The sequence below is a fragment of the Zootoca vivipara genome, chromosome 5 (assembly GCF_965207765.1).
Source record: "Zootoca vivipara chromosome 5, rZooViv2.hap1.1, whole genome shotgun sequence".
Taxonomy (NCBI): Eukaryota; Metazoa; Chordata; class Lepidosauria; order Squamata; family Lacertidae; genus Zootoca; species Zootoca vivipara.
The window spans coordinates 30,865,040-30,885,577 of NC_142588.1; the positions used below are offsets into that span (position 1 = coordinate 30,865,040).

Here is a 20,538-nt window from a genome sequence, read left to right on the forward strand (position 1 = left end):
ACCCTTTTTTTTAAAAAAAAGAGATCAAAGGTACCTTGGATTTTTGTTAATTAATGCATATCTTGTCCTCTTACACAACTAGAAAGTCATAGTTAATAGCCATGGACTCCAATTGTAGGCAATAAATTGCTAGCAAAGGAGTGCAATCAATAGCTATTAAGTATTGCCTGTGGGCACATTTAACAGGTGTTCAAGCATTTTATATCAAGTAAAGGAAAATAGTCACATCTTTCAAATGCATTGAAACAGCAAAGTAAACCCTAGGCTCCATTTTGAGAAATTGGTCTGTTGTTAAGGAACACTAACTTTCTGTTAAGGGATTTATTTCTTGCAGAAAAAGTGAAATACCAAAGGTCACAGTGTTCAGTTGATGTTGTTGCAACATGACCTTTGTTTCTATAAGCATGATCCAGTGCACAGATTTCTAATTCACAAGAATGATCTTGACTGACCAGAATGTTCACCTCTCTGCTCTGTTCCTATTTCCAGGCACGTGCCACATAGGATAAGAGAAAACTGTGACTGAGAAATTAGTTGTACATAACAGTTAAGGAGACAGTTTGAGTGAAGGCAGATGTTAACCTTTCAAAGGGAGAGAAGCACTTTGCTTTTACTATCCTTAAAGTGTGTGTGTGTGTGTGTGTGTGTGTGTGTGTGTGTGTGTTCTGCTGTGAGTTCTGTCTGTGTAGTTTTGTAAACAGTTTGAAATCTTACTAAATTTCCTTCTGTAATGTGAAGTGTGAGTGTTTATACACATAAACGTGTATGTGCCTATTTAAACAATATTTTTAAAGCTAGTCAACCTTCTTGGCACACAATGGGATGGACAAGATTGACTTCCTTAGCATGGAAAGCAAATCATTATTCCACCATTCATCTTGCCTGCGGTGTACATCTGTAGTATAAACTACGAAGCTGTGTCCACACCACAGCTAAAAAAAAATGCAGTAAACATTGTCAGCCTTGACTTTACATGGTGGCCAAAATATGAAAAGTAATGGCTGAGAACTATTTTTCTGTAGCAGCCAGACCAATCCATGCTTTCTAAAGAAGATGGTTTTGTTAATACTAGACCCTTGTCTTGCCTATGTATAAAGGTAGCCTTGATGTCAGTATCCCAAGAGAGCTCATGTATTTTTCTCTTGCTGGTTAAGGTTTCCTCTGGACAAGCACCACAATGGTTCAAGAAAAGCTAGTGATCTGTTTTGCACTAAACACTAATGTTATCTATTAACCTAACAGCTTAACTATACTTTCTTGATTATTACCAAGAAACCATGATCCTTGTTTAACTGTGGATTGTATTACATTTGAACCCAGCACCCTTACTTAATAATCATTTGTTTGGCTACCCCACCACAGACACAACTGGGAAACAAACCAAAGTTTTGAGAAACAAACCATGGTTTGCTTGATTTATCTGTGATACAACTCATGGTTAACTCATAGTTCAACAAACCATGGCTTAGCACTTTGTGCGAACCAAGCCAATATCTTTCCAGCCATTTCATCTATTTCCTGTTCATTTTCTGTATGGGCCCCACTTGAGTATAATGATCCCAAGAACATCTTTTGCTCTCACAATCCAAAGCATTTTCACTAGCAGGACTTTCTCTTTAGAATGCTGGAAAAGGCACAACAAATCAAAGTATTCTTCCTTAGAGGATTCTGTACAATAATACTTCTTTTCTCCTCCTTCTTTCAAAGTCAAATAACTGAATCTCAGGACACCTCCCTAAGGGAGTTTAATACAGAAGACATGAGGCATGTAATCATAGCAAGATTCTGCATCAACTGCTACAGTAAAGGAAGACTTTCTTCTGACCTTCACAAAGAAGTTTAAAAAAAGTTTTTTTCAGCTCTTACTATTATCAAAAGAAAGGAAGGGGCTGCTGAACAAATCCTTAATGGCAAACATCCCCCAGCAAAATCATTTTTAACAAATAGTATAAATCTATATATTAAAATGTAGGCATTGCGCGCGGAGGTCACAGACTTTCTCCGTAACTGCTGAACCGTAATGTAACAAATTTGGCCACAACGTTCCATGCCCATCAGGGAGGGATCTGGCATTAAAAAAATTCCAAAAAACCCCCACACCTTTCACACCTAAAATAATGATTAAACACAAAAAATGGTGTCCAAATTAGACATCACCACCAGAAGCTCTAAAGACTCCAGCAGCATCCAATAGAAAGGCAGATCGCACGCTGCCGCCTCCAAAGCTGCGCCGCCAGATGACAAGGCCCAGCTTTTTCAATTGGCCGCAGCATTGCCAAGCAGGGAAAACTGAGTAGGCCGCACCATTCAGTAGGCCACAGGCAAAAACAAACATAATAGGTCCTTTCACAACGGGGGGGGGCACAGGGATGAGGCACAACAAAGGGAGGGGGGAACACATAGCCATGGGGGGGGGGGGAGACCCTGAGTCAGCCAAAGCAGTGGGGGGTGGGGGGACAGGGAAAACTGGGTAGGCCGCAGCATTGCCCAGCAGGGAAAAATAAGTAGGCCTCACCATTGCCCAGTAGGCCACAGGCAAAAACAAAAAGAATATGGGGCTTTCACAATGGGGGGGTCACAGGGATGAGGCACAACAAAGGGAGGGGAAAACACATAGCCATGGGGGGGGTAGGACCCTGAGTCAGCCAAAGCAGTGGGGGTGGGGACATTTCCAGGAACATGCGTGGGTGGGGGAGTCTTATTTTTGAAACTTACAGTAGGGGAGTCAGGGTTGGGACACGGCAGGTGAGGGGACTCTAAAGGGAGACTCTGCAGGTCCATTTAACAGAAAAAGGTCCATTTAACACAAAAACCCACAGCAACGCGTGGCCAGGCCAGCTAGTTTATCATAAGAATTTAACAATTCTTACACCTTCATTTTCCTTTCTTTCTTTCCTTATTCATTTATTTAGCAAAACATCCCACCTTTTCACTGTCTTTCGGCATACAGAATAACCTTTCCATATCTGATTCATCTTGGCAACTATGCTGTAATAATTGATTGCTAAATAACTATGCTGTAATAATTGATTGCTAAAGAGCTATTTAAAGAGTACAGTTTGATTCTGAAGAATTCCTGACAGAAAAACTGACTTCTAGCTTTTATTTTGAATCCTTGCAAGGACTACACAAGGATGCATTGCACCTGATGACATTAAGTCCATCAGAATGAAGTTTGACATTTATCTTTAAGGATAATAGGCCATGTCAGTGGTTCATTGTAATAATACCTAAACTCCCTTGTCATCTTTTTTTTGAGGTAAATATCACCGAAAAGGTCAAAACTTCATGAACCAATATGACAAATGTAAGGAGGGGGCATAGGAAAAGACACACAATCCCATTGAACATACCTTGCAAATAATATTGCAGAGAAGAAAAAGAAACAATTTAAATTGGCCTTCTGGAAGCAGTGAATGTTGGCAGCTCAGCCTATTGCAGATGTTTTACTGACGTGGTACAGCACACATAAGCACAAAGGCATGCAAAGGTGAAATGCTATAAATTAAAATATGTCAGCTAAACTTTACAGAGCTCTAAAACAGAATGATTTTATTCTCTGGTGCTCAATGGAACAGAGAGCGAACATTAGGATCACTTTTCTTCTTGGATTCATGAATGGAAGTCACTGCAGTGTGGCTCTTTTCCACACTAGGAAAGGAATATCCAAAGCCCCAGACTGCAGGAGAGAAGTCTCTTCCTCCTCTGTGCTGGTGTGTCCCCAATTTACAATCATCTGATAAGTGGGAAAAGCTTGAAGTGACACATATCCTGTCTCCATACCTGTGACCAGCAGATCACATGCATTCATTGCCAAATGCAACATCCAGCTGTAAGTAGCACCCACCTCAGAGGAGTACACATTTGCACTTCTGACATTCCCACAAAGTCTGTTATTTAAGAGCTTGATGGGCAGGGCGTGGAAACTGTTGGGATAACTTCGTTGTTTCCATCCAGTTCTGAGCGTCTTGGCTGATGCCTGAATTTCCGAATTGTGACTCCTGAACTGTGTCCGTTGCCAAGCCTATATATGCCTGGATAAAGATCTTTTGTTACACATAAGAGCCTCTGTTGACATATGTTGGGCATGAGACATGACGGTGTGTTATAATGTACACATTCTTCATACTTAGGGGGGTTGGAAGGGGACTGTGACTGAAGGAGACAGATTACTACTACCACTTTCTTTTTAAAAGCTAATATATTCTTAAGAAGGCCAAGACATGTTTGTGAGTCGAGGCCCAGTCCCCCGCTTTATGATGAAACAAGACACATGGACACCTGTATTTTAGGTTTGTGGGCTAAAAATGGCCACAACTTTATTGGTTACAGAATGTGAGTGGTATTGGCTTGGGGCCTAGGCCAGGCTTCCTCAAACTCAACCCTCCAGACATTTTTGGCCTACAACTCCCATGATCCCTTGCTAATAGGACCAGTGGTCGGGGATGATGGGAATTGTAGTCTCAAAACATCTGGCCGAGTTTGAGGAAGCCTGGCCTAGGCACTGGATCCGAACAGACTTTCCTTGACTCCTGCCCACCCTGCAGGAAGTCACACAAGGGTTAACGACCTGTAGGGGGAACCTGTTGTTGGAAATCAACTGGAAACTCTCCCCTAGAGTCACTGGAGGGTCGTGCCATGGCCCTAGCCACCACCTGGGCTTCGGACAGGAACCATGACCACCAGATTCTTTTAATGGAATACTGGTACCTTTCAAGGGGAGGGGTAGGTGATGGCCACAACCTCCCCTCCAACACAATGCATTTTCCAATGCCTAACCGCCAAACCTTACAAAGTTGTGATGATTTGCTACGAGGTAGGCGAAAAACCAAGTGGCTGGTGCCAATCTGCCAAGTGGACCTTGGCGACCAACCAAGGTCCATAGCAAGGTCAGGTGTTGAATGCATGAGAATAGAGGGAGGGAGGGTGATCCATGTGTGCAGGAAACAAACAGGCTGAGCCACGGTCTCACGTTTGCTTAAGAGCGGCAAACCACGCCCCCCCCCCAGCCAGCCGGATTGGTTGGCGGGAAGCGAGACCCGCTCACAACCCCTCCCCTCGGCGAAGAAGAGAGGCTATGCAGAACTAGACCCATCATAGTGATGCTGAGGAGTTGTGCAACCTTAGGAGCAGGGCTGCCTGCACTGTCCCTTTGTAGAAATGGATCGCCTCTGTGCAATTAATGCAAGATTCTAGCTTAATAATTGACCTTTACAGAAACAGGAAAAGCACTTGAGCTAAAATACTCAGGACAAACATAGCCACATATTAGCTGGTGAGTCCTTTTATCCTTTTTACCCATTCAGTTCCATATGTTTCGACAAAAGTTTCTTAAGGGACTAACAGTATGTTTTCATTGAAGTGATGTATTGTTCTTTGAACCCGATTGCATTAGTTAAGTCAAGGAAGTTAAATCGATAAGGCACAATTACTATAAGGTTACAAAGAACATGAATTTTGGTGTTTCTCTATTCACTTCCTTCAAATTCTCCATATTGAATGCAAAAGCACCTTCCTAATTGATATTGATTTCTCAATCCATAGAATTCAGCAATGTCAGAACGGGAGTTACAGAGATGTTACTAAAAAAAGAAAGTGCTAAAAACAGGTTAGGATCAAAAGAAGGGTTTTTACACACACCCAAAAATCCATTTTGAATTTTTAAAGACTTCATCTTAGAAAAGTGGACATAGAAGGAATCTAGCCTGCATGTCTTTAAAATAACAAGGTAGCAAATTGTTTACATTTGAGATTACATCAATAATGTATTGTTATCATTACTTGAATTTTGGTGTCATGCAGACCAATGCAGAAGCCAGATAAATGAGAAAAGTTTAATTGAAAAGCAGTTCAATCTGTTGGATTACAAACAAATTCATGATTTTTATCCTGTCATCCATAATTTCACTACAGTATAGTGTCTGCTATCAGATTTCAGGCTGCACCCAACGCCAGCCCAATGAGAAAATCTGTCACAAAATAATTGTGTGGCTCTGCATTTCCAAATATCTTACTAAGCATTAAGTACCAAACATTTCTGCTGTTCTTTAATGAAAAGTGTGTCACTCTAACCTGGAATTCAAATGTGAAAATTTCACTTTTTAAATACCTTTTTTAGGTGTACTACTAGCAAAGGCTGTAGCTCTTTTCACACATTTGTGTGCACGGCAAGCAAGGATACAAAAGATAGAAAAGGGCAACCCTGTCAGTCAATGGGGATAGAGCAAATACCCTATGAAAAAAAGTTGCAATGCAGGGTACTCACTTGACCTCTGCTTGCTTTGCTTGGCTCCTGCTTACCAGGAGGTAGAGGGGGATAAGGTAGAGGCTAGCAAGGTGCAAACACACCAGCAGAAGCACAATATTCAGAGGAAGGGTGACTGTGTTGGTGTTAACATGGTTACGGAAGCAGAATGGATCCCTGGATCCCTGTTGGAGGAGCACACTTTATCCTGGATATAATCACACAGAGACACTGCTCTTAAGAAAATAAAGGGCTGTGTTTATTGCAGGAAGCACATACTTGAAAGGAAAGATCCTAGTTCTAACTAAGGTAGAGATGTGAAGAGCCATGCATGCTCTTTCATCTCAGCAGGAGACACATACAAAGTTGTCTCCTCTCCCAAGGAAAGGATGAAGAAGAAAATGAGACCCACAACTCTCAGAGTATTGGTCTAAGGCAGGCATCCCCAAACTGCGGCCCTCCAGATGTTTTGGCCTACAACAGGGGTCCCCAAACTAAGGCCCGGGGGCCGGATGTGGCCCAATCGCCTTCTAAATCCAGCCCGCGGACAGTCCGGGAATCAGCATGTTTTTACATGAGTAGAATGTGTCCTTTTATTTACAATGCATCTCTGGGTTATTTGTGGGTCCTGCCTGGTGTTTTTACATGAGTAGAATGTGTCCTTTTATTTAAAATGCATCTCTGGGTTATTTGTGGGGCATAGGAATTTGTTCATATTTATTTTCAAAATATAGTCCGGCCCCCCGCAAGGTCTGAGGGACAGTGGACCGGCCCCCGGCTGCAAAAGTTTGCTGACCCCTGGCCTACAACTTCCATGATCCCTAGCTAACAGGACCAGTGGCCGGGGAAGATGGGAATTGTAGTCCAAAACATCTGGAGGGCCGAAGTTTGGGGATGCCTGGTCTACGGGAAGATCAATAGGTTAAGTCTAGAAAGACAGTCTAGGAAGGTTCCTGTCTATCTATCCTTCCTGTGCAAGTATATCAGTGTACGGTGAAATTTCATCCCAACATACTGAAGTTGAGTTAGAGTACTGGAGTTATCTTAGAGCCAATTCTCTCTTTATATTTTGTATTTTGGTATGAATAGATAACTAAATAGAGAAGATGTGGGTTTCCCTGCATATAGCCTGCATAGACGCATACATGCAGAATTAGGTGTGTGTCTATTTTTAAAAATCCAGTCTTTCCCATAATTGTTTCTAATTTTATATTTGCATGCACACACCCTAAGTTCTGGATATGCATACATATTGTCATCAGATGTACGATCTGAGTATAAAAAGTAAAATGAAAATCGGTCCTAAGATGCATCGAACAAGAGCAGTGGGACAATCCATCCATGCTTGCCATGGACATTTACAGAATGATCAAGGCTCATATTTGACCTGATTTGAAAAGATTCATATAGCCCTTAGGCCTATGATGTCCTGCAAAATGGTGGAGAAGGGTAAATTGATTTCAGCATTTTCCTCCCCTTTCAAACTGATCTAACTGAGTAATGGCTTCATGTTCAAAGGTGCAGGGAACAGCATTTTATTGCCAGGCACATTTATTTGTGACTGCTTCTTGACAGCAGAAACAGTTTAGAGAGAAGCTTCTCAGGGCGTGCGTCTCCATTGCATGGTCCTTTTTGTTCAGCAAAGACAATAACTAGCAACTACATTATTCTTTCTAGCTCAGCCTTAGTCTTGAGCTTACTTCTTTCGGCAAGTTTATCCAGCCTCATTTGTGCAGAAATATTTTGTGCAGAGGACAGGAGTAATCATAGATGTGCTTAAAGCATTTAATCAATGGCATAGATTGCCCACCAACATTTCCTGCAATAAGGCTGGGCGTAGGGATCTTATATGGCTGTGAGAATACTGGAATTCCTTCCACAAGCTATCAGGCAGACCCATGTGGGAAAGGGATTAAAATGTTTACATATTCACTTGTAGCAGCAAATTTAGGTAGCAATCGCGCCACTGTTCTAATGTTTGATTCAAGCCATTATTGTTGCTTTATTCTGTATGCTTATTTTTTTCCTAATTTCATGTCAGGCAACCGCTGGAATTACATGATCCTAGTCACACATAGCTTCCAGTTTCTTCTTGCCCCCCAGACAAGGAGAAAAATTTTGTATATATTATTTCAGTAGAGCACTGAGGACATGACAATAAGAAAGAGCAATCTGTTTTGCCCAATTTTGCAGGCCCCCTCCTGTGAGTGAAGGTGCACCCAAAGGAACTCACGTTGTTGTTGTAACTGCTGCTGCTTTGAATCAGACGATTATCTATTCCATTGTTTCAGGAAATGAAGACGGTAAGTAATACTGTCCCAGGTGGTCTAATACGATACATGAATAAAATGTACTTTTAAGGGAGAGAGGAGGGGGGAATGTCACTAATTCTTTTTTCTTTGTTGCATTCCAGATGTGTTTGCTATTAATAACAGAACAGGTGTCATCTACGTCAAAAACCCACTGGATTATGAAACTGTGAAAAGCTATTTACTTCGCGTGCAAGCAGACTCGCTACAAGTGGTCCGCTCCAATTTACCTGTGCCATCCAAAAGCAAGTTACTTTCACCTTTTTTTATTATTTCTTTGTGCATTTGGATATTTGAGCAAAAAGGTCATCTTGCTTTCCCCCTCACCGCCTACCCCCCACCAATGTTGCACACATTACCTTAAGAATTATTCTGCCACTTTATTACATTGTTAGTTAATTCCTTCATGTGCTAAATTTGCCTAGCAGTTTCAGATATATATCTGACAGCCTCAAGCCACTGCAACTTAATTCTACTATAAGAATACAGTGTCTTGCTTATTTGGCTCTTGCTGTGTGCTAACAATAAGTTGTGTGTTGTTTTAAAATGTAATGACTGAATACTGCTGTCCTGGTGCATCGCCAACAGCTCTCTGGATAGCTTGCTGGTTGTAGGATGTAGGGTGGCTTCTGCACTGCCAAACATTTCATCCCTTCCCAGCCTCCTCCACATGTCAGTCATTCTGAAGGTTCAACACAGTTTGCCAAGACCATCACTACTACCACCATCAGGGTGACACAGAATGCCTCTCTTCCATGGAGTTGTAGTAGCATATGGCCAATATGCTACTGTATATGCAGCTGTATACAAAAGCAGTGGTGGCTGGTACCCATTGTGGTTGGTAGGTTGGAAGGCAGGGAGACCAACAGTAGGTGGAGCCAGAGCCCCTTTGCCCTCGTCCTCCTCCCTCCTGAGTTCTACAAGGCTAATGCTGAGACTGAAGGGGCTGACAGCTTCATCCTCTTGTCTGGTTGTAATTAAGAAGGTGGATGAGGTGTGGCCAAGAGCTGTAGTTGGTGGGACAGTGTCCCATCCATACTAATGGACCAGCCTCCACTGCACATAAGGGATGGGTTGTGCTTACTTTAAAAAAAAAAAATGTAATATTGTGTTTTTTTCTGGAGAAAATCCTGCACAGTATAAATGACCAGTGTGTGTGTGTGTGTGTGTGTGTGTGTGTGTGTGTGTGTGTGCGCGCGCACACGCACACACACACACACACACACACACACACACAATATTCTGTTTCCTAGCTTTAATTTTAAAGGAAACATATAAGAGTTTCATACATTCTCCAGTACCAATTTACACTCAGCTTCTGAAACCAGAAGCAATCTTGAGTTAGCAACTTTTCTCAAAGTTTCTTAGTACAAGAAACAAGTATTTAAATGAAAAGTGTGAATCATAATTAGAACTGGAAGATTTGGTCAAATAATATAGCAATAAGTTCTCCATGAATACTTTATGAAAGAGTGTCTCCTGGTATGCAGTCAGCAAAGAATGGAAGTCTTTTAAACTTTTCAATAAGCATAATTAAATGTTCATGAAGCTAAATAAGAACAATACATTAATTGGTATCTTAAATTGATTAAAATTTATGGCCATTTAATTTATGAATATCTACTTGCTTCATCCCAATTAATTAAACTTAATGGATTTAAGTAATAGAACAAGGAGCTCATCTTCAAGTTTTAATTTGGTTGGATGGGCTTACTCTGTTCTTCTACAGCAGTGGGGTGGAATGCGTAGCCCTCAATATATTGCTGGACTCTAAACTCCAGTCGGCTACAATCAGCATCACCACTGGTTAGAGATGATGGGTGTTTTAGTCCAGCAGCATCTGAAGGGTCACAGGTTAGCCATCCCTTTAGACAGAGGGGGGAAATGCCCATTTCTGCTTTTCTGAAGACATTTACCTCTCTGCAGTCATGGTTTTCTGTGTGGTTTTTCTTCTTCTTTTGGTGTATTTTATATACAAGTCTAAGTTGTGATATGAAATGTTTTGTAATGCCACATCTGCCTTCCAAACTACAGAAGTGAACTGTAATCAAATCTTGGAATTATACATTTACTATGGCAGAATGGGGTAGCTACTATTGCTCCATTGAAAGTATATCATGCAATTAACTGAAGGGGCCACAGTTCAATAGGAGAGGATACCTTTCCCATGCAAAAGGTCCCAGGTTCAATCCCTGACATCTTTAAGAAGAGCTAAGAAGACCTTTGGCTGAAGCTCTGGACAGTTGCTGCCAGTAGATAATGCTGAGGCAGTTTCTTAGGTCCCTGGAAAGTGGCAAAAAAGATTGCTCCGTTTCAGAGCAATGATGTTTCCATCATAAGATATGCTGCTAGTTGGATAAGAATGATGGGGAAAACTCTAAGGGGCACAGCATGTCTCATAAGCAATTGTTTGAATTAACCCACCCTTCCCATTTGTCTCTGAGCCATCATAACCATGAACCAAAATATTGGGAGTCACAGAAACATGTCTTCTGAGAACATCAAAACACTTGGCTAATCAGCCTTCCAAATAATAATGGATTGCAGGGCAATTAAAATAAATTTTGTGATGAAGACAACTTGAATGTTATTGATTCCATTTTATGTTTTTGCTTCAGGGCATATCCTTGTAATGTTTCTCATTTTCATAGGCAGTATGCCAGAAATGATCCCAAAGGCTGATGTGAATGAGTGCACCTCTTATTAAAATTAGCATTCACAGAAAATATCACTCATTGCACACAGCTGCTAGCTCTTCCATAGCAAAGAAAGTCTGTGTTATTTCCTTGGGTGTCCCTGAAAGGCCCAGTGGTTAAATAGCTTATGATGCTTTTATCCCACAGAGCTGAGTGTATGGTTTAGAAAATGGAAGGCCATTAAAAAAATCTCTATTATTAGAAGGATATTTTAATTAAGTAAAACACTATTTTGAAATATTTTTTCCTTATTCAGCCAGTTTTAGAAAGTAAAATAATAATAGTTTTCTTTCAGTCAGTGGCTGTCTGCCACAACAGCCTCAGCTCTGCACTTTTAAGGAGGGAAAAATCTCTCAGCTTCAATATTTCTTTTCCTTTTCCATTTTAATGCCAATACCTCTTTATCAGTAGAATGATAACAGCACCATCTATATGCATTTTATGGTTCTTCTTTTTTTAAATCGTTTCCATTGTTCTGCTACCTTTTGTTTTCCAGTACTGTTTCAGATTGTGAACATGGCTTTTTGAGGCTATTTATTCCCAGAGGCTCAATGTTAAAAATCAGCACATATCAATTATAAAGTATTGCTCCCTTAAACAAACACTTGTTGAGTCCATGGGGTCTTTATCGCTTTCATTTCTTCATTCACCAGAGTCAAGATGAATGCAGTATTATTGACAACTATGAAGCATGTAAATACTTTAAAGATGATGTGATGTTTGTGAACCGTCCACCAGCCCTGTTTCATTTTCTTGCATTTCCCCACCTATTTTAGAAATTCATATATGGTGTGTGGAATGATCTGCAGAGTTTATCAACATATGAGCCAAGTTCCATTCTTGATGTGTCTTACAGAAGCTGTCAAAAGTGTATGACGCAAGAGTTCTCCTTATCATATATAAATAGCTGCTTCTTTCTTATATATATGATGGATGTACCTAAATGCTAATGATCTTCCAGACAAGATCAGAAGACAAATCTTGACACGCTTATAATTCATCTAGAGCTGGTAATTGAAAGAAGAGAAACAACAACAGCATAAGGCGGAGATGCCACCACTGACAGGCAAAGGAGAAGAACAAACTTTAGGTGCTTGAAACATGGTTCAATCTAGGCCTGCCATGTTTTGGGGTGAAATCCATCTTCAGGGGCATGTTTCTACAAGCAGCTCTCAAATGCAAGGGTTACTGCAGTGACTGTAGAATCCCTCCATTGCATTTGAGAATTCCTGCTGGACACATGCCCCTGAGGAAGAATGTGAAGAAGACTCTTGAAACCTATCACTTCCACAGAAGTTGACCACAAACATCTTACCCCACTTAAAATGTTGAGCCCGCAAATTAAAAGAATTTGAGGCAGAAAGAAGGGGGAAAGTTAGAAGTCCACCTTAAAACAATGGTGATAAGCCACTGTGAGTTGTGGGCAGAGCCAAAGACACCACTCATCATCTCTCCATTTAGTTCCTCACCACCCAGCACTGCTTCCTTCTCTTTTTAATAAGAGAGAAGCTGTGTGGCATGGAGATAGAGTGAAACATCTCTCTCTCACACACACTGCAGATATCCACCCATGCAACATACCAAAAAAGGGGTGCCTTTTGGAAGTGTGGATCCAGTTGGATCTGTGCTTTGAAAGCGCAGTGCTAGATACTGCAACATGTGTGTGTCACTTTAAGAGAATGCACCTGGCACTTGCTCATAATAAATAATATAAGACACACTCACCTGAGGGGAAAGAAAGAACATTGCAGTGAAGTGGAATGGAGAATTTCAGGAAACCAAAGCAATGTGTGAAGGAGAAGCTTGGAAAGCTAAAGAACAGCAGAGATCTAAGAGGATAGAAGAAAAGTGTGACAAGAAAATATATTTTTGTAAGCATGGTACCTTACTAAAGCCATAGCATGTGGGGATTATTATTATCAGTCACAGTCAGGTGTTTTCATTCCGGAGAGGCCTGACAGAGAATCTAGTACCTTATGACATAGTGATGTAATCTCATTCACATCAGTGGGCTGTATCCTACTAGTAGATCACAGTGTTGTCCCATATTCTAGAGCAGGCATCCCCAAACTTCGGCCCTCCAGATGTTTTGGACTACAATTCCCATCTTCCCCAACCACTGGTCCTGTTAGTTAGGGATCATGGGAGTTGTAGGCCAAAATATCTGGAGGGCCTCAGTTTGGGGGTGCCTGTTCTAGAGGGTCAAAACTGAGGGGTTTTATCGCATATTTTCTCAAATTTAATTCTTACAGTATCCAAAAAATAAGGTGACTGTTTATATTTCAACTCAGTTCTCAAGACCCCTTAGGTATAATGCTTGACGGTTGCTTATTGTACAACTGCTGACAGTAGTTGTCACAGTTTATTATCTTTTCTTGAATTATCACTCCTGTTACATATGACACCCAACTTTAGCAATCTTTGGCATATTCAGTGGAAGAAGCCTCCAGGCTGTTCTAGTGTCACTCTGAGAATGGTCATGGATACAAATAGATGGCTGAAAAATAAGTCCTCAAAGATAAAGGTGTTGCCAGTTGGCAGATGATACCTAGTGGAAACTTCATATTCGGTAAATGTTACCTTTGATCACTATCTTCTTTTTGCTGTTCTGTCAACGGTAGACTAGGAGGTTGTTTATAGCTATAGGATGTTTACAGAGAATGCACCTTCTCTTCTGTTTTATCACCTCAAAGAGCAATTGCCACGCTCAAGAACTAAGCAATAGAGGTGATAAATATTTCTCAGGTGGATAATCATATTGCCGGGGGGGGGGGAGGTGTATTGTTTTCCAACCACAACTTTTAAGTTGAAATGAGGCAGCTTTGCTGTTTAGTGCCTTTTAAGAAATATGTGCTGTTTTAAAGTTTCTGTTTCAGAGAGAGAGAGAGAGAGAGAGAGAGAGAGAGAGAGAGAGAGAGAGAGAGAGAGAGAGAGAGAGAGATGTTGGGCCTAGGGCTTGCTGATCTGAAGGTTGGCGGTTTGAATCCCTGCGACGGGGTGAGCTCCCATTGTTCAGTCCCAGCTCCTGCCAACATAGCAGTTCGAAAGCAAGTCAAAGTGCAAGTAGATAAATAGGTACCACTGCAAGCGGGAAGGGAAACGGCGTTTCCGTGCGCTGCTCTGGTTCCCCAGAAGCGACTTTGTCATGCTGGCCACATGACCTGGAAGCTGTACGCTGGCTCCCTCGGCCAATAATGTGAGATGAGCGGAGCAACCCCAGAGTCAGTCACGACTGGACCTAATGGTCAGGGGTCCCTTTACCTTTACCTTTACAGGTAAAGGTAAAATATAAAGGACTCCTGGACAGTCAAGTTCAGTTGAATTTGACTCTGGGGTGCGGCACTCATCTCCACTTGGCTGAGGGAGCCGGCATTTGTTGGCAGACAGCTTTCTGGGTCATGTGGCCAGCATGACTAAACCGCTTCTGGTGCAATGGAACACCGTAAGGGAAGCCAGAGTGCATGGAAATGGTGTTTACCTTCCCTGCACAGCAGTACCTGTTTATCTACTCGTGCCAGTGTGCTTTCGAACTGCTATGTTGGCAGGAGATGGGGCAAAGCAATGGGAGCTCACCCCGTTGTGCAGATTCAAACTGCCAATCTTACAATCGGCAAGCCCAAGAGGCTTGGTGGTTTAGACAACAGTGCCACCCATGTCCCCCCTGTTTGATACAAGCAACATGTGATGTGGAACCTGCAGCCCTGCCATCAATGTTGTTAAACTACAGCTCCCATCATCCCTGACTATTGGGCATGCCAATTAGGGCTGATGGGAGTTGTAGTCTAACAAGTTGTAGTCTAGCTTTCCCCACCCAACCCACTTTAAATGATGAGATGTGATGAAAAAGCTATGCTACTTCCTAAGATTATGTGTAGCAGTTTGCATTATTTCCAGGACATCTGGAATACTTGATTCATGTGTATGAGAACTACATACAGTATATCACCCCACGAAGCAACAGCAGGGCTCAATAGCAGGAGTTCACCATACAGCATTAGTGGAAACAAGTTTATAATTCCTTGTTGGTACCTGTTATTCATTAAAAATACCCCACTCACACAAGCATCTTTCTGCCTGCTGCTCTGTGGAGTCAGTGGGCAGCTGGACCTTGTGAGAGAAGTGGAGAGCGAAAAGTAGAAGGCAGTATTCTTCCTTGGGTCCTCCATCTGCTCACAGGCACAGAAAGCCTTGGGGTTAGTTTAAAAGGGGCACAATACAGAGATTAAAGTCAGTTTCTCTACCACACTTGCTTTTAGAGCTGGGGAGCCTTCTCTTATTCAGGGCAGATGCTTCAGGGACAAAACAGCTCAGCTAATAATGAGGTAGAATTCCACTCCACCCTTTGAGTTGTATATCTGCAAGATCCCTGCCAGTCTTTTAACCATGAGCTTAAAAACTTGCTTTTGCTGCAACAGACTGACCTGGCTACCTTTCTGGAAAGCCTCTATCAATTTAACTAAGACCTTAAGTCAAGTTTATTTTATTTTTCTCCAGCTATTTTGGTTCTGTTATGACTGCTGTGCCAAACTTCAGTTGTCTGCAACTTGTAGGAGGCGTGTGACGATATCTTATCATGCGACAGATTTAAGAACAGAAGGAAAGCCCGATCAGGTCAATGGCTCATCTAGTCCAGCATCCTGTTCTCACAGTGGCCAACCAGATGCCTATGGGAAGACAACGAGTAGGACCTTAGCACAACAGCAGTCTCTCCACCTGTGATTCCCAGTAACTGCTATTCAGAGGCTTACTGTCCCCAGCACTGGAGGCAGAACATAGACATAGACAGTTTCCATTAGTAGCCTTAAAGGTAAAGGTAAAGGGACCCCTGACAATTAGGTCTAGTCATGGACAACTCTGGGGTTGCGGCACTCATCTCGCTTTACTAGCCGGGTACAGCTTCCGGGTCATGTGGCCAGAATGACTAAGCCGCTTCTGGCAAACCAGAGCAGCACACGGAAATGCTGTTTACCTTCCCGCCAGAGTGGTACCTTTTTATCTACTTGCACTTTGACGTGCTTTCGAACTGCTAGGTTGGCAGGAGCAGGAACCGAACGATGGAAGCTCAGCCTATCGTGGGGATTCAAACCGCCGACCTTCTGATCGGCAAGCCCTAGGCACTGTGGCTTAACGCACAGTGCCACCTCCATTAATTTGTCTAATCTTCTTTTCAAGCTATCCAAGTTATTGGCCATTGCTGCTTTAACTAAATATCATCAGAAGATGTAGGAATAAGACATAGCTTGGCAGCAGCCACATGTTTTAAGGTAATATGTAGTTTTCCAACAGTATCAGAAGTAAAAATGAAAAGAAGGAGTTGGTGACTTCAAACAGTACCATTCTGCTTGTGCAACACATTTTTGGGGAAACCCTTCAGAGCAGATTTAGGGAGGGGGAATGCAGGGGTTGTAGGGAGGGGGAGAGAAGGTGGCCTGTGTTTTGCTGCTTCTGGCAAGACATTCAATATCACCCATTAACATGTTGTAGCTCTTGTTTATTAAATTGTGCTACATTGTAATTATTTTGCACTCCCTTTATTATGACAAAATGGTCCGTGTATCGAAGTTTAGTTATAGACAAATGTATTTGCATTTACCAGATTAAACTAGTGATTGATTGTTTAAAAGGCAGGCAACTGAAGAACTGAAATAACAGGTAAGATTTGTCATTAAATTATTGTGATCTATGTGGCTGAAGCCAGGTTTTTAAAGCAGAAATTGAGTTAAGCAGTAGATGGGTTTATTTTACCTGCCAATATGCAAGAACATCCTGGCAGATCGTTAAGGGCAGAACTGCATAAATTATTACTGATGCCCATCCAATTATATTGCTCAACCACAGTTTAATTAAAGCGGCCTTTGTAATAGAAATAACTGTCTGCTTTTAGCCTACTGTGGAAACGAACAGGTGCCCCATTCTTTTTCTGCTGAGCATTCCTCTGAGGGTGGAGCCACCAGAAGTAGTGTTCACCTAATGCCATGGAGCTTGGTAAATATTTCAGTTCAACTGCATATAAATGTAAGACTGAGGGGTTGGACAGGACAGGGTTAATGAGCCCACAATGACTGCAAATGCTTTTTAATGGCCAGTGGCCAAGTGGCCAAGTACTTGATTCCTGATGGTGGGCAATTTCTTAATAGCTAGGAAATATCTGGGTGGTCCTGGAAGGGGACATGCTTCCCCTTTCCCCACCTCTAGCTAAGCATGGATTTATTCTACATCTCTCTGTGAAAATAAACAACAGAACTGCAGATTGAGTCATAGAATGAGTCCAACTGGGAGAGATCTGGGGAGAGAGAGCTTTAGAGGCTCTGTAAGCTAGTAGCATTTTGGGGTGCTCACTGCCTCCTTCTGGAGATCTGCTGTTGGGAGTAAATCTGGAGTTTTGGTGTGTATCCACCTATTCTTCACTCAGCTGTTACAGGATACCATAGGCCTCTAGTAGGGATGGAGGAGATAATTTATTCAGTTTGCATTCAAAGATGCATCTACCAAACTCTCAGTTTCCTAAACAATGCCAAGCTGAAACACAGCCACCCTTCAAAACATTTCTCCAGATTTTGCAATGCTGTTCTCCAGCCAAGTAATGTGTGCTTAAATGCATATACTAGGATAAAGAATGCCTAAAATGCACACGTTAGTTAAAAGAACATACCAAGGAAATTTGTTTTGCAAAAATGTGTATATTAGGCAAAATTACCTACAAAAAATGTCTACTTTAGGATAAATTTGCCCTAATATGCTGATCAATTTTCATGAGGATTTTTAAATGTGGAGAACTGAACTTAAGACTGGAAAAAAAGAGAAACTGAAATTGACAGATTTGTCTATCTCCAGTCACCTCCCTTCTCAGGGAAACCAAATATAGGTAGGCACTGCACCCCTGAAATTGATCACCATGAAGAGAAATAAGGTGTGAATAATGCAGTATAAAACTATTCTGGATATATTACAATATTGCCTGTTTAAAACCTATCATTGTCCTTTCCGAGCCTCACCTTTATCTAGTGCAGAATGCCTCTATCTTGGAGGCATTCACATGCTTTTTATTATTATTAAAAAAGATCAGGATCAGATATTATAGTGAAGAAGGAATGAGGTGTGGGTAAAGCAAGTCAAGAGCTAGTGCAGCAGAGTGTCTACGATTCTGAGTTGGGAAATCTCTGGTTGTAATCTCACCTCAGTTGTGAATTACATGACTTCAGGCAAGCTACAATTCTCTCAGCCTCCACTCCTCTGCAGGATAAAGTACCAGCATGATATTTCAAGCTGTTATAGTGAGTTCTGAGGTGAGATAATGTATGTAAAGTACTTTGAATATTTTGAAGTCCCAAATAAAAGTTAAATATTTATTATTGCTTTTGCCATTACATGGGTTGGATCTAAGGAACTGTGAGCAGAAGGAGAAAATATATTACTGCCGTTATGTGAACTCTTGAATAAGTGCTAGTGGAAGTCTTCTCACGGTGATGAGAAATATAGTGGAGAAAGAAAATTCATGTGATAGCAAATAAACTTCAGTGGACCATTAAAAAACACCTCATGAAAAGAGTTTTGTGAGTGGAAGAAATCTAGGTTTGGCCTCACTTTACTCACACAGCAGGTTTCCACTTCATCAGAAATAGCCCTTACTGAAGAGGAAGACACTTTCCACTAGTAAAATAGCACTCTTGGTTTTAAGCCAATGTTTCTAGAGTAGCCGGTAAAATAATGCGGGATTGTAGAGAGCAATAAGGGAAGGTTTGCAGTTTCTTCATTTGTAGGGGTTGCATAGTTTCTGTATTGAAAATAAAGCCCGGTATTGAAAACGTAAATGCCCATTCAGGTGTTCCCCCTCACATGATTAATGATTGCATGTGAGGGTATAAAGATGGGCCTCGCGCACTGATCCCACACAGATCCCAAGCTGTTGTCTATCAGTTTCACCTCTCTGCCATTCATGTGTTGAGAGATGTATCTATAGGGGAGGGACTCCTATTCACAGGTAGACTCCCACCAAGATGTAGAACCCCGAAATGAGTCTCGCATTCTGCTTCCACATAATGATTATATATCTGCTTGTGTGAAGAATGAGATCTGGGATTCTAACATCTGTTAGCCCAGACTGGAAGACAAACCAATGGCTATATTTTGACATATTAATTCTTCCATTATAGTCAGCTGCTGGTTGCTTGGGAGCTTCTTAGCAGGAAAGAGTTAAATAATGAGTGACTCACAGATGTTGTGCTCACAAGCTGCCAAACCAATGAAATATATGCCATGTATAAAAATGAAATGATGAGCTGAAATGAAGGTGTTAATGAAATTAAATGTCATCGAAGTTAAAGCTGGAAGGTAGATTGATTTATGTAGATAAATAACTATATGGACTAAAGGCTTTAATAGTTTAATGTCAGAAATTAAAAGACACAGAAATAACAGAATAATTTTAATTATGCAGAGGAAGGGATTACTTGACATTTGAATAAATATATCGAGCTAAGTAGACTAGTAGTGTTGAAAACACCTCTTGTATGCTCCAGTTTCAGCTTTCTTTCTATGACCTGGAAGTACAGAAAGCTACCAAAACCACACTCTGCCAGTTGCCTTTCAGGGTAACATTTTAGCTAGCTTAGCTTAAAAAGAAGAAGAAGTTGAAAGTGGATTTAATTCTCTCTCAACTTTTAACAGAAAACATAAATAGAAGTTATAATGCGGGATTATTTGCTGTTCAGCGACATGACCTGATCGGCCACTCCTATTTGACTTGGGACGTGTCTGGCTAAATCTTGAAAGTGCTTCTCAGTCTTTTGACTAAGGTGAAGTGCTGCTTCTCAGTCGGTAGAGCATGAGAGTCTTAATCTCAGGGTCATGCATGAAAGATTATTGCATTGCAGGGGGTTGAACTAGATGATCCTTATGGTCCCTTCATTTCAACTTTACAATTCTATGATTCTAGCAGAGCCTCTTTTGTGATAGTACTTACTGGTCCAAAGTACCATCACTTCTGTTTTTTCCTGCCTGTGGGAGCCATTATGTGCTAGCACAGTACGTTTATCAAAAAATGAGTCCTGCCACCTTTTACCAAAAAAAAGGCACTGATTCTAGCAATACATAGTGCACCAGGCAGGGAAGGCAGGGGTGGTCTAAACATTTATTCTGTAATGTGGGTTCTACTCACAGAAATATCACACTTCATTTTCTTTTAAGAAACTCTCTTCCTACTGCCCTTTCCCCCTCATATTCCTTCTAATAAGCCTCTAGAACACAAACCACAGAGTTGTGGTAATACTGCTCTCCCCTGATGGAGTGT

The 20,538-nt window shown here is 41.5% G+C and overlaps 1 protein-coding gene across 4 annotated transcripts in view; it reads left to right on the forward strand.

Moving 5' to 3' along the window:
- PCDH15 (protocadherin related 15) overlaps positions 1-20,538 on the forward strand; it is a 620,078-nt gene that overhangs the window by 524,072 nt on the left and 75,468 nt on the right. For all 4 annotated transcript variants that reach the window (XM_035137532.3, XM_035137542.3, XM_035137541.3 and 1 more), the window contains 2 exons: positions 8,438-8,547; positions 8,658-8,798. In XM_035137532.3, the coding sequence (XP_034993423.1) occupies positions 8,438-8,547; positions 8,658-8,798 (251 nt within the window). The remainder of the gene's footprint in view (positions 1-8,437; positions 8,548-8,657; positions 8,799-20,538) is intronic.